Here is a 14,383-nt window from a genome sequence, read left to right as displayed (position 1 = left end):
CTCACATACAGCCATGCTGGGAAACTCCGCTCACTTCCCTACCATCACTATCAATGTTTAACATCTACTGGCTCCAGCTTTACAGCATCTACAGCAAAACACACGTGCCCCTTAAGTCTGACTTCAAGCTGGTTGCTCAAGAGGTTTACACCTCTCTCCCTTACCTTTTAAGTCTTCCCATATTACATGGGGAACTTCAGCTCAGTATTGCCTTTAATGTCAAAATACTCTTTGGAAGGAATGGCTGTTACGCCATCATACTCTTTGTTAAATGGGGGGATGCAATCATTTTCCCTCTTTCGTTGCAATGATGTTTCTACAAAGACTCCGCATTGAATGACAAAGAACATTGTGCCATCACCTCCCCATCTTCTTACTGTCCTCTTTTTCAGAGACAAAAAAACTAGACCAAAGGCTACAACACAAGCAAAACCAGATGCATAGATCATTCCTGCTAGGAAACATCACTGCCGCTCTGCATAGCAAAGTCTGTGCGATAGAGGCCAGAGCTATTTTTATGACTTTAAGCTATTATAGCTGCCTTTTAAATACATGAGAGGCTGTATTTAAAGCTGTCTTGCATCCAATTCCCTATTGAACTTGCACTCTAATTTCTCACAAAACATGAGTAGAATCAGATGTTCCATAAAAAACATGGTATATTGAAAATGAAAACTCAACACTGAAATAGAGGTAAGGAACAGCTTACATAAGTTGCTTTCCCTGTAGTTCAGGATATTGAGACTGAGCCTTTGAAATGCATGAAATCTAGTTTGTTGATCATTTCCCAATTTATAGTCAGCTCAGTGGGAACAAATACACGCCTACTTTGATATCCTTTTGAAGAAAACTCTTGACACCTCATTTCTCTTAAGAAATATACCTATTCTCCTTTTATTATGGTACTTTTTTAGACGCAAACTGGATGATTAACCCAGCTGTATTTTATATTCATGCAGTACTTTCTATGGCCTGATCCATCTGACTCCCAAAATTTCTTCTGAATTAAAATGACACTGTCTATCACATCCCAAGCTGTGGCATGAAGCGTTTGTCAAGTAACACGGAAACACTGGTAGTCTGAAGAAAGAAATGTAGGGTGTGGAGGAAAGGACTGGTGAATAACACATCCTTTTTAAAAATAATTCTCTTTTCTGGAATACTGAACATAATATGGATTGCAAAGGGGTAGAAGCAGCCTTGGAGAAACCATGTCTTTCAGAAATAAGATTAGAGAAAACTCGGTAAAATATTAATACAGAACTTTCAAAATATTCGCTTAGTGGATGATGTATGTCACAAGAATGAACTCTCTATTTAAGATGATGAAAAGAAGAGAGTAGTGTGTAACGTTAGGCTAGCACGGCTCAGTGAACACCAGTACAGGTTCTCTGACAAGACACTGCTGGTTGAAATGAAGACCCTGGAGCTCTGGCACAAGCCTCCAGCATGACCATGTACAACCCCGGCTATGTGCAACCACAACGGTATCTTTCCATTTTGCTCATGAGATAGGCATTGAAAGTTCCCCAGGAAATCACCAGAATTTCAGTGATAAAATACATGAATGAGGGCTGAAGTGCTGCAAAGCACTGAAGTTTTCATGTGGAATTCAAATTCGATTTAAAGACCTACATGCAAAATTAAATTCTAGCGGCTGCATTGTATTTCCAGTTAAAAGGAAGAGAAAGAGGCATTAACACAGTGCAGGGTCATGCACCAGTTATGTCTTATTAAGTATTCCAGCCTTCCTTAAGATAAGCATCACATATGGGTTCTTTTGCAGTTAGCAGTTCCTTGCTTACAGAGAGAGAGGTCTGGATAACACCCCTTCTGTCTCCCAGGGCCTCCTGGGCTGATTGACAGGACATGTACTGCAGGGAACAAATGCTGCTCAAAGGAAAAACAAGATTACTTTCTCCGAAGGGAGCCAGTGGGGTCATTTCTTTGTCACGTCTTCCGCTCACCATCTCTGGTTGAGGGAAAGACAAAGAGGAGGAGTGACATTTTCCTTTCCTAATAAAACACAGGACATGCTGAGGAACTGTTTTTTATGTATGGTGGCTTGCACTGAATTCAAAGTTAGGGAAGCAGGAGAGATTGCTCAAAATAAACATGGCATTTTAAGAGTCAAATCCCACCTCCAGCAACCAGACCATGTGGAAGTCCAACTTAGAATCTGCCCTACAACCCACCTCAGTTACATTTTAGGTTGTTTCTTTGGGAGATCAGCAATAAACATCTGATTTTATGTACCACCTTTGGCTACTGCTCCTCCCTGTGATGGACAATGTTTGGCTTGGCATCTCCTCGGGCCAGGTGTTTTAAGGCTGGGCCACCCTGCGCAGTGGCAATGTGCCCCATGAGCTCATCGGGTTTTTCAGGGCAAAGCGTTTTCCCTGAATTCTGTAACTTTTTCTCCACTTGGTGCCCCAAAGGTAACACCTCTGAGGTTTATATTTTGTGCCATCCCAAACCTCCTCTCCACGGATGCTTTGAGGTGTACCTTCTCCAGCGTGGACTTATCCTTGGGCCAGAATCTTCAGAGGTATGCCTGCTGCATAACCATGGTCACAGACACTTCAAGATCTACCTGCTCTGGCGTGGACTTATCCACGGCCACGGATGCTTCAGGGTGTCCTGCTCCCGAATGTTGTCACATTTAATGATGCTCAAGAACTTCTCCTATTTCTGTAGCTCCTGCAAAACTTTCCCCACTGCTTCAGCATCTCCCCCTGCACAGCTGTGCCAGGAACAATCCATCTTCCTGAGCCTCCCCTCTGCTCCAATCTATTCCTATAATAAAGCTCAGAGATGGTAACAGCCAGGCACTCGCAGAGGCAGCAGACACCAGAACATCTCTCCCAGTTAACAGTCTCAGGGCAAAAGTGTTTCCCTTCCTGGAGACCTCTGCTAGTCTGCAAATGCCAGCATTAGTAGATCAACACATCATCAGCTACATCAATCCTTCATAGTTTTCCACAATTGCTCCTGCCAGGAATTCACCACTCAACTTATTCTTTCCAAAATGCAAGGTGGTGGTAGGGAAACAGAATTGTATTAATAAACATCCATTTGAAATGAGGCTCCTGATCTGATAAAAAAAAAAAATCTGGCTAAGAAGTAGGAAAGTCATGCCAATAATTAGATTTTCAGTGAAAGAAGAGAATTAGCAGTCTCTAAATAGAGGGGTTAAGGTAGATTGAAAATGTCAAGTTATTGATATTTTATAAGGTAACCATGGTTATTTTTTATGCATTCCTTTGCAGCATGAATGCAGATGATGAAAAGTGTTCATGGGCCAATTGAAACAAAAATAAAACTGAAGAGATATCTTGATGGTAATTTAAACCTTAAACTACAGAAATTAATCAGTCCACACAGACAACGAAGAGCGTTCAGCTGATATTGCACGACAAAAACCTCTCGCTAAATAGACAAATAAAAACCATTTCACAGAGGATGAACATCTTGAAAACCATCCTGACTTTAGCCCTAATGTACCTGCAGGGATCAATATTGCTGGAGCAGGACAGATCTGGTCTGATGCGCGAAGTTGCCCATGTAGCCTCTGGATAAAGCACAACTGTTTCTAATTTAACTTGTACAAGCTGCTGGAAATGCAGAGGACCGCTGGTCCCGGCGTGCTGCAGCCCCTCGGTGCTGCCCAGCAGGGGATCACTAATGGTCTGGATGCATTGGTCTTCTCTGCTGCCGCTTCTGGAGATAATTTTGCATGCTTTTCCCTTAGACCAACAAGCTCTCTTGGCCACACTTGCCTCGCTGGCAAGTGGTGTCACCCCTTACGGTGAGGGCAGGGGGGCAGCTCAGCGGATCGGGGCGGGGGGGACGGGAAACAGCGAGGGTGCCCAGTTGTGACAATTAACAACTGAGTGGTCTATTAGGCAAACTAAAACAGAGCTTTGGTTCAGAGGAGTCCCCGTGGACTTCTGCAGCAAACCATGAATTAAATCCATCTCCAGAACCCCGTGGCGGAGGGACTCCCAGCAGCCAAAACACTTTGCGTGGCAGCAGAGAGCAGAAATAAGAGGCTGGTCCTCCACTCCAGAACCTGTCCGGATGCTGAGATCATTTTCTATCCCTTAAATAATACACCATAACAAGCCACCGCTTGTTTTGGTGGAACAAGTGACATTTGGCCTGGCTGTGGAGAGGCATCCACACCCCTAAACCTGGAGCAAAGGCTGGCAGGAAGTAGCGTGGGAAGGATTCAGTGCAGAAGACTTCTTCAGTCTAATAAACATCTCTGGTTAGTATTAGAAGAAAACGAGTGACTTGTTTTCTGCAAGTCTTCACTATTGTTGCATGACATAATTTCTCTGTGTGCATCCGAAGAGATGTTGATTTCTAGCCTGGTTTCTGTAAAGGGATTGTAAAACCAGAAGTTGTCCATAGTAGGGCCAGAACTGGAAGTTCCTAGTGCACGAAAACATACATCCCCAACTGGCAGCTAACAGGGTTAAAACACCCTCTGATTAAATGAAAGCATCTTTAATTAGTTTAATTGACCATGCCTCAGCCAAGACCATCTGCTCAGCAGCATTTGCCTGCTCTTTGCAGGAGCGATTGATCAGCCATAGCTAGAGAATACGGTATTAGGCTACATCAGATTTATTTTGTTTAACAGAAGAGCTAATTTGCTTTACATTTAATTACAGGGGCCAAGATTGCTCTCTAAGTCCATAACAGCACAGAACATAAGCTGATCCTACAGCTAAAGGACACACAGGTTGGTCCATACGTGTCTGTGCAAATCAGACGCGTGGTGCCGACAGCTCGCGGGAGCGGGTCCCACCCTGGCAGACAGCGATCGCTGCATTTTCCTCCCCAAAAGGCAGTGGCACCGTGGCACACTGCTGGGCTGGCAGGGACCCCCCTGCTTGCCACCACATCCCCCTCCAACCTGCTGAGCAGTTCCCCGCAGACCTCCGTTGGATGTTGGAGGAGACCCGGTGTCAGATGCTGGAGCAGACAGACGTCCCATCTCGACCACATCTCCTGCTCCTAATTATAAAGACACTAAACGATACATCACATGTCACTGTTTCTGCACTGCATGGGACCAACAGGGACAATGAGGGGACTGCTCTGGGTGACCTCCATCCGCAAATCTCTCCCAAATGGGGTGGCCAGCACACAAGCGTCCAGCGGAGCCAGACATCATGCTTGCCCCATCCCTGGGATTGCACTGTCCCTCTCGGTTTCTCTGCCCTCCCACGCCAGCATCATTCTTCAAAATACCACACCCCGAACTGACAAAGAAGGGCGATTCCCCTTCCCTCCCCAAAGGACCACGTGTATCGACATCACATTATTACGAAGGGGAAAATTTCATTCACTTCCCAATGCGTTTTCCTGTTTCAGTTTCCCATCAGGCGCTAAATCACTGCTGTCTTTGGGAGACGCTCGAGCCCTGACAGGCATGCTGCGGCTGCCACTGGCTGCTACAGGAGTAATTACAACCCTGCAGAAGGCTCCAGGCTGCCATTTCCGTTTCCATGGAAATAAATACTGAATTACTGAAAACAGAGTATGATGCTTTATAGATTTTGAGGTTTTTGATCATCTGAAAACCACCTTAACGAATTTTTATTGGTGGTGGCTTTGTTTTAAGGGCAGGGGGGATAACAGTCACAGTGTGGAAATAGGCGGAGCGACCGAAAGGTGTTTTGAAGGAGTGAAAGGGGACAAAAAAAAAAAGCCAAGGGGTCTGGCTGATGCCCTGGGGATATGCAAGAGGGACAGTGGTGCTGGCCAAAGCTGCTGGCTGTCCACAGCATCCAGATATCCTTCATTTAAGATGAAGCTAGAATAAAAAGGAACTGCTTTGTGTTCTTCAGAAGTGATGAATAGGGAGCAGAAGGGAGTGATCTGCTACTAAACCCCCGTATCTCTGAATTGAAGGGACACAGAGATGTGCACAGACAGGTAACTCCACGCTGTGCACAATGACCCTGGGGCTCAATTCTCATTGCAAGGCATGGCTGGGAATGTCTCATGACAACAAACTAAACAAAATACTTGGTTTGAGAAGGATACACATAAACCAAACATTTATTCTGGGGTCACCTTAACCTTCACCTCACCGTCTGAGCTGTTGCAGTGCCTTGCGGGAGTTTCTGTCCTTACGTGTTTCTGCTCTAACTTGGGCTGCATCTTCCAAGTACCATTGCAGCATCTCTGCAACAGGCTCAACACGCCGCAGCGAGTCAAGAAACGAAGTTCAGGAAAAGCACCTGAACTGCAGAGATGAGAGAGGGGCAGAAGGTGAGACATCACCTCAGCAAATCATCTCTAATACTGACTTGAGCTAAAATCAAACATTTTATTCAGAACAGAAAACCTAAATATCTTTTATGCTAACACTTCTGAAATCAATTTTTTTGGCAGGGGAACTTTCTGCTTTGTGAGAAATGTCAGCCTTTGGACACAGTGTCCTAATTCAGCTGCAAAAATAAATGTCAAAACAGTGAATTCTAGTTTTAAGCTCTGGTTGGCAAAATTTGGGTTGAAATGTTTCCTAGCTAAAATCACTGGCCCTCAAAACTTACAAAACAGTTCCAATTGCACTGGTCAGAGGCTTTCATCCCTTTACGTGAAGGAGCCACCATACAGCGATGGGACTTGGTCTGTGTTGTAGCCCATCCACACATGCACATTTCTCTGATGTTTTACCTTCTACTTAGATGGACAGGAATAGATGCTGAGAAACTACGACCATATATTGCGATGGTAACTCAGCAGGTTTGACATGCATATATTTAGCTATTTGTTTTCAAATCTAGTATCCAAGGAAATTAGATGAAATTGGAAGCTTAGCACAGGTATTTTGTACATTTAACAGAAATGCCACAGTGCACGGGACACTTCAGGCCCGGGAAAGAAGAGAAAGTCTGATTGCAAAGCCTGTGAATTCAGACAGTCCTGCAAGGACAGCCCAGAGTCCCATGCTTCCTCCAAAGCAGGAGGATGAAGCGTGCAGCTCATCATAGATGTGGTCTGGACACCAGCTACTGCTGCTGGATTAACTGAACAGCACTGTACTAGCTCCTTCTCTTCTCGCTGTAGCTAAAAATTACTTTCAAACACAGCTTGAGATAGAAAGTAAATCAGTGCCCTACGGCTGGGGAAGAGCAAGGCAGGGGAGAACACCACGGCCTGATTTTCAGAGATGCTGCTGCAATTCAGCTGTCATGAACGTCGGTGGGAAATACAGGGCTCATGCCCAAGGAAATGCCTACTGCAGCAGAGACCCAGGTTGGGAATTGCCCAACAATTACAGAAAATAGCACCTGTACGACTCTTCCACAGCCACAGGCTAATTACAAAGCACAAAAGTTAAACTCAAGCCTTGCTAACGGGTTCTGGATGAGAAACCCAAGATGCTTCTCCCTCCACGATGCCTCTTGCACAGCAGAGGAGCTCACTGCTGGAGCCGGAGATAATTCCCACGCTGACTCCAATGGAGCAGAAACACCGAGCCACATAGCTTATGTTATGCAAAAAAACTTCAGCCTCTGTGTATTATTTAAAATGTTCTAGTCAGAGGTTGTGCTTAACACTGTAACCTCCACAACTATTCTGCAACAATACCACTTCCCATCTTTGTTTCCTAAAAGCCTTTCCAGCTGCATCAATCCCTTTTGCTCCATTGCTATCTCAGATCCTGCCATATCATGGCCATCACATTAAGAATACACTTATCTCATACCACCTGGGGATACTGTATTAAAAAAAAAAATCCCTTTAGAATTCCTCCTCCTCCTGCACAAACAAAATGTTATTTCAGAAGTTAATGGAAACGCCATCCCAGTGATATAATCATCATGCAATTAGCGAGTATGATGTAACAGGAGGCCACATAGAGAAAAGCACCTTCTTTCAGACCGCAGCAGAAGTTCAAGCAAGTGTTTGGGGCTCTCAGCACCATTCCTGCTCATGCTTTAGGAGGACAATAACTAGGCAAAGCCTTCTCACCCCTTGCACGGCCTCTGGGGCAGTTTCACCCTGCACACCAAAGCAAGGCAGAGCAATGCCGGAGCAGCCAGCCCCTCCGCCTCAGCCGACAGGAGCAATGGGAAAAGCTGGGCGGCTTTGCTTTCCTAAGCACAGGCGATTGACTGATAAACTGCTCCAGCAGCACCACGCTGCCGCTCCAGAAAGAGCCACGGCATTCAGACAGCCTGCCAGGGAAAAGGCTCCGTTTCCCAATTCCTCCCATGCACGGCAGACAAGTGTAGGTCAAAAATAAGCGTAGCTTATACTGTGCCAAAGCACCGCTGGGAAACTCGTGATTGCCCCCAGATTTGTTTGGGAGGTCTGCTCAGTCTCGGTGTGAAGCCTGGGGCTGGCACCGCAGTGTGCTGCCGGGTCAGGCTCTGCAGCGGGCTCCGGCAGGAGCTGCCTGTACGCTGCCCGAGGGAGGAAAGCAAATGTATTCATCACCCACACGTGCACAACTTGAGCCCACATTTCTGGGAATATTATAATTTCAGCACATCCAGGAAAATGCCAGACAGTGTTTTCCTTTTACTTAAAGCTTGTTCACAAACAGAATATATAAAATATTTTGTTCTTACGAAACAGGCAACAGAAATTTCAATCAAATTATTAAGAAAAGGATTTAAGTTGTACTTCCAATTAACTCTGATGAGACAAGAGTCAGACCACAGTAATTTAACTCACAGCCCCAACAGAATCAGCGTGTCTTCACTTGGGGGCAAATAAGCAGTGCTTAGGCTGACTCTGACCGAAACGCAATCCGGACTGACGCAAAGCAGCACGACGAGAGATAAATGACCATTTTTAGGGGTTATGGGGCCAGTGCCACAAAGCTCAGCAGGTGTGCTCTGTGCTACAAGAACCTGGGAAGGGAGCTTGCTGCTGATTTCAGGACAGGCTGGCAGGGCAGCAGAGGTGTTTACAGAAGATGGCTTGTCAGAGTCAGATGCGGCAAATGAAAATTTATGAAAATACAAAGTGGTGGTGGGAGATAGAGAGAGAAAGGCTGGAAGTCCTGCAGAAGCACATCCCAGCCCCGCCACCGCCATAGCGTGCACGTACGTGCAAAACAGGGACCCGTTCCTCCCCTCTGGCTGCCCCCGGTCCTGTCCAGCACCCATCCGGTTGTTCTGTCTCCGGATGTCTCCGGATGTCTCCGGTTTCATTGCCATAACATTGGCAGGTGCCTCTGGCTCCCTAATTGGTGTCAGACTTCCCATGTCGGAGATGCTGCCGGTGCAGAGCAGCTCAGCACAGTCCAGGGAGTTAGAGCACAGGAGAATTTCCAAGCCACGAAGGGCAGTGCCCTGGGTTTGACTTTCATCTCCAGCCTGGAGCAATCAGGCACCCAGCTGCTGTTGTGGCTTTGAAATCTGTCCTGTGCAAACACTAGGAGTTTTTGGAGTTACAGCAGGAAATAATTTGCTACTAAATTTTAGGAGGAAAAGATCTCCTCTTCCAGGGCTGATGCTGACACTTCATCATGAGAGATCAGGAGGAACCATTCACGGGGGGAAAGCAGCAGGTTACTGAATCACTGCTCATTGTGTATCATTTTCTGCCCCCCCCGCAGCTCTGCTGCAGAAAACACACTAGCCAAGTGGTGCGCACCTTCTACTTGTGATGGGAACCCCCCATACAAGCTAGCAAACAAAAACACTTTTAGGTTGACAGCTTTTACTTATACTCCACAACAGAGTGGCTGCAAGCAATGGATGGGACTCTGCGGGAAGGAGTAGTGGTCAACAGCAATTTTGGCACTTCACAGCAATACGGAAGTGCAGAGCAGCTGCTGCTGCTGCTCTCCTAAGGGCTGCCGGCGGCCAGAGAGCTCCAGAGATCCCTCTGGTATAGCCCAGATGACATGACCACAGGCAGCACCCAGACAAGGGTCCCCAGAGAGCTCCAGAGATCCCTCTGGTATAGCCCAGATGACACGACCACAGTCAGCACCCAGACAAGGGTCCCCACAGCGAAGCCTGCAGTTTCACTGGGTGCTCACTGCCGCCCTCCCTGCAGCACCTAACAAGAGAAGGAGCAGGAGCGACCCGCTCCCACCTCCGCTCCCCGCAGGGCAGGCTTCCATCCCACCGCTCTGGCACCATGGCACCGTAACCACTCACACTATACCCCAGGAAAACACCAAATGGCTGAACGACTGCTGGCTGTGCAGCTTTCTGAGCCGTGCCTCGTACAAAGGGCTTCCGCTTCTGCATAGCTAATCCTCACTCTCCAGGTATTAAAAACTGAGTAACTCCCGTGCTAATAATTGCTTTCAACAGAAATTATATCTTTCTCTAAAAGCTTGAATTATAGGTTTGCTGCCTCTGAGTATTAGAAAAGACCCCGAATCAAATCCTTCACTCCCAGAGTGAAGGTAGGACCTCCTGCAGGAAACGGGTTGCTCAATGCAACAGGGCAATTTGCAGGGAGCAGCCACTGGGTTCGTGGTGTCAGCCAGAAAGGCTCCCATAAGCAGAGATCATCCGCAAAGCAGGGCAGCCATGATTAAACACTGTTTTCTGCATCACTGGGAACCACGAAGCAAGAAGGTCGGATTGCACACACACTCACACAAAACCACTCCGGTTCCTTAGCCGAGCACAGGTCAAGGGAGACACAGGGCTTGAGTGGGTTTAAGTTAAAAAAACAACTGCAGAGCTGACTCAGCTCTCAACACATCACTGAAAATATTATGGCTTTGATTTTAAACAAGTTGTCCATCAGAGGATGGAGGCACGAAATCTAGTTTGTAAACATAATTTATGAGGACCGATGCAGTCCTTGCTGTTGCCTTTTTGCCATGAAGACGCCATACTTGAGGATATTTATTATACTCTCCCCGCTCTGCTGTAAAGGTCTGAGATGAAGAACAATTGCAAGATAATTAAACTCTTCACAGGAGAAAAAACCAGATCAAACATAATTTTCTATGTCTTGAAAAGAATTGAAAATGTCTAGACAGAAGACAGACAGAATTGGTCTCAAATGTATTAAATTTCAATAAGAAGTTGAACACCTGAATTACAGGGAAAAGACTGAGGTCTGCTCCTCCTCCAAAAACTTTCCACAGCATCACCTTACCCTCCCCATGACTCTGACATCCTCCATCCCGCCTGCGATATTTATATCTGATAGCAGGGGATGGTAATCTGGGTCACCAACAGCCCGGACAGCCACCAATAGCCCTCAGCAAGAGCTGCTGGAAAGGCAAGCAGCACTGCAGAGTCCCAGCTCCACACCTCTGGGGAACTGGCTTTTACTGGGGGGGCGGGAAGAGAGGAATGGGAAAGGTTTTCATCTATCTGGGAACTTGTAGTGCAAGCGGAGCTCCCACGAGGTCCTGGGGGTTTGGGACGCTCTGTCCTTCCATCACGGGTGCACAGGGCTCACAGAGGCTCCTTCTACTTAAGGAGAGCCCGTACAACCCCAATACACGAGTTTGCATAAGACATCCACCCCTGGGGCATCTGAGCTTCAAGTACTAATAAGGTTATTGCAGGCTGCAAGAACGTACTTCTGTCATTTAGATTGGTGATGTGACAGCGGAAAGGCAAGCAAGTCACAGCAAAATGGCTCACTTAGGCACCATCAAAGACCTGCTTGTACAGACACGGAGCTGGAGGAATAAAATTTTCCCATCTCAGCAATCTTATGGGATTTCAGGAAATAAAACTTCATATAAAGACCTTCTAAAATATCTGCAGAAAACCCTAAGCAAGCAAGCAACCAAGAGAAAACCAGTGTGAGCAAGAGAAGGAAGGCCACTTGGACAGCCAGAACATAACTGGCAGTGCAGAAGTCCCACTATGAACCAAAACCCTCTTCCCTAGTGGAAATTCTCTCAAAAACAGTCTGGTCAAACCCAAAGTTTCCAGTTCATAACAGCTGTATTTCCCATTACCAAGCCCCCCTTCCATTCCCACCGACCCTGGGAGAAGGACTTTACCTGACACGCGTTGTACAGAAGCTGATGTTCGAATTTCTTGATCCCCAAAATGTTCTGGAACATCTCGTAGAGCTGCTCCTTGCTGAGGATGAGCTCCGAGGCAGCGCTCGCCGTCATCCTGGCCTGCTGCTTGCGGGGATCCTCTTCCCCACGGTAAATAGCATCAAACTTTGCCATCCAAGAGCTCAGGACCGTCTCCTTGCTGAGGCCATCAATTTCTGGCAGGCTGCGCACTCTCTTCTCAATGTGCTTCTTGAAGACCTCCCGGGAGTCATTTGCTGAGCACCCTCCACTCTGCACCATCCTAGCAACACGGTCGCTTTTCAGAAATACCTGCAAAAAAGGGGTGACTTCAAATGGTGCCAGTTTAAAAAAAAAAAAATAATCCCCCTTAAGTACCACAGAATGTGGTTTCACTGCTGGGAAGCCCACTAACTGGCTGCCAATACACTTTTCAGCTCTTCGCTCAACAACTACATGTTGCCAGATGGACAGAGGTTTTAGCTGTACTTTGGGAAGCGTAATGAAATTGGGTGAAGCTTCTGCTTTGCGTCCACTAAAATGGAACATTTTGATGCAATTAGGACTTCATACTATGTTATAGTTGCACCTCACCAGGTACATAAATGCCCTTTGGGAAAAGCAGGATTATATTTTGCTCTATCAAATGTTTTAATAAGGAAGTTATTGCACAACTATACTCACCTAGCCAAATTCTGCCTTGTCAGAGGGAGCCCAGTCATCCCTACTCAAGTCAGCTGCATTGCATTGCATTTATCCTGGTAGCCAGGCCCCTGGGAAACCTCTGACCAGTGCAAGGACCAGGCTTACATTAAGCTGCTAAACTGGAGGAGATGTTTGCAGACTGCCCTGCTGTCACAAGATGACAGGAATGTCATTGTATTCATTCATTTAATGTTACTTTCAGTTAAATAACATGTGTCCCCACTTCTCCCATACCCTGGTCTTTCCAACCTGGGCAACCAGCACTGCAAGAGCATCATTCAAACATCTCGAGAAAGGACAAGGATGAACGGCCTGATCTTTGCCAACTGATGGGTAAAACACCAAGACAACTCAGATCCCTAAAAGGCAGCAGGGCCACAGGTGGCTGAGGTCAAATCCCTTCCTGCTCCAGCTCTGCTGAAGTAGCACAGGATGGTTCAGCACAGCTTGAGGCTGCCTTTGCAGAGAGAAGAGCTGCAAGGTGCACGGCACTGACAGCAGGAGGGAGGGAGAAGGTGTTTGATGAAGACGTTCTTCCCACTGCAAGAACAGCAGAAGAGTCAAAACAGAACAGACCCCTGCAGACCAGGAGATGCCATGGGAGTAATGCAGAGCTGAAGGGTGAGAGGGGGACGGGGGATATTGTGTTGGCTCTCCTCTCCCAAGCCCTGAACACAGGAGAGCAATCGATGCCCAACAAGAACTGCTGTTTTATTAATGATGCTGAGAACGGATGAATGCAGGAGGCTGGGAAGAAGCTGTGCCAGCATCAGGGTCTATCTGTCAGCTTTCAATAATTAAAGAGCTTGAGGATGACCTAAGGACATGGCAGATTTTTTTATTTTTTTTTATACCACTCAGCAACATGACACTCCACGTTCCCAGATGCTGATGGCACAGGCATCTGTCGGGAGTGGTAGTGGGTTTTTCTCCAGGGCCAGCCCAAAAACACTGAGGAAGAGCTGGGCTGTTTCCTTCCAACATCACTGGGCTGGGGAGCACTCCCTGCAGCCAAGAGAGGCAGGATGCCACCAGCAGCCTCTTCAGTCCATGCTGAAACAATACCAGCACACATTTTGTTTGCTTGCAGAGTTTAAGTATAGAGTGGTAACACCCTGGGTGTGCACAGGTGCTTTTAGGTAATAGGTGAGAGCTATCAAAATCCCAGCTCCCAGCGCAGCCAAGGAAGTCCCCAGCACACGAAACTGCTGGAAAGAGGCACGACAAACGACCCTGCTGCCGCATCCTCAGCTGCCACATCCCCTCTCTAATCGTCCGCTCCAGGCACCTTTGGCCTGACCCTGCGTGACAGCGCTAATGACTTCCCACAGCCGCCAGCACCAGCGGCTGTTGGTATCTGTGGTCCTCACCCCGCTGGAGGGGTGACGGCACTGTGAGCAGAAGGACCTGACTCCCCATCTCCCCTCAGCCCCCATTTATCCTCCCAGGGTGCGGAGCAGCAGCCAGCAGAGGAAAGGAGGGCTGCGGCTGGCAGAGAGGAGGCAGGCGCGGGGGAGTGCCAGTCAGACACAAAGCAGCAGAAAAAGACCGTGAAATAGGAAGATAAAAAAAGATAAAAGAGGTGTTTGGTCCTGCAGGGCGAGCTGCTTTCTTTAGAAAATACGAGGTGAATCGCCCGGCTGTAAGACTGCCTAGTAGGACTGCCAGGAATCAGGAATTGCTGGA

The 14,383-nt window shown here is 47.2% G+C and overlaps 1 protein-coding gene across 7 annotated transcripts in view; it reads right to left on the bottom strand.

Annotated features, from left to right (window-relative positions):
• Window positions 1-14,383, bottom strand: part of CADPS (calcium dependent secretion activator) — a 221,161-nt gene that overhangs the window by 161,251 nt on the left and 45,527 nt on the right. For all 7 annotated transcript variants that reach the window (XM_054838539.1, XM_054838544.1, XM_054838540.1 and 4 more), the window contains exon 3: window positions 11,972-12,304. In XM_054838539.1, the coding sequence (XP_054694514.1) occupies window positions 11,972-12,304 (333 nt within the window). The remainder of the gene's footprint in view (window positions 1-11,971; window positions 12,305-14,383) is intronic.

This window comes from Grus americana, chromosome 11, assembly GCF_028858705.1.
Source record: "Grus americana isolate bGruAme1 chromosome 11, bGruAme1.mat, whole genome shotgun sequence".
In the NCBI taxonomy this organism is placed as follows: domain Eukaryota; kingdom Metazoa; phylum Chordata; class Aves; order Gruiformes; family Gruidae; genus Grus; species Grus americana.
The sequence above is the reverse complement of the archived record's forward strand: the minus strand, read 5'-3'. Positions and strand labels throughout refer to the sequence as shown.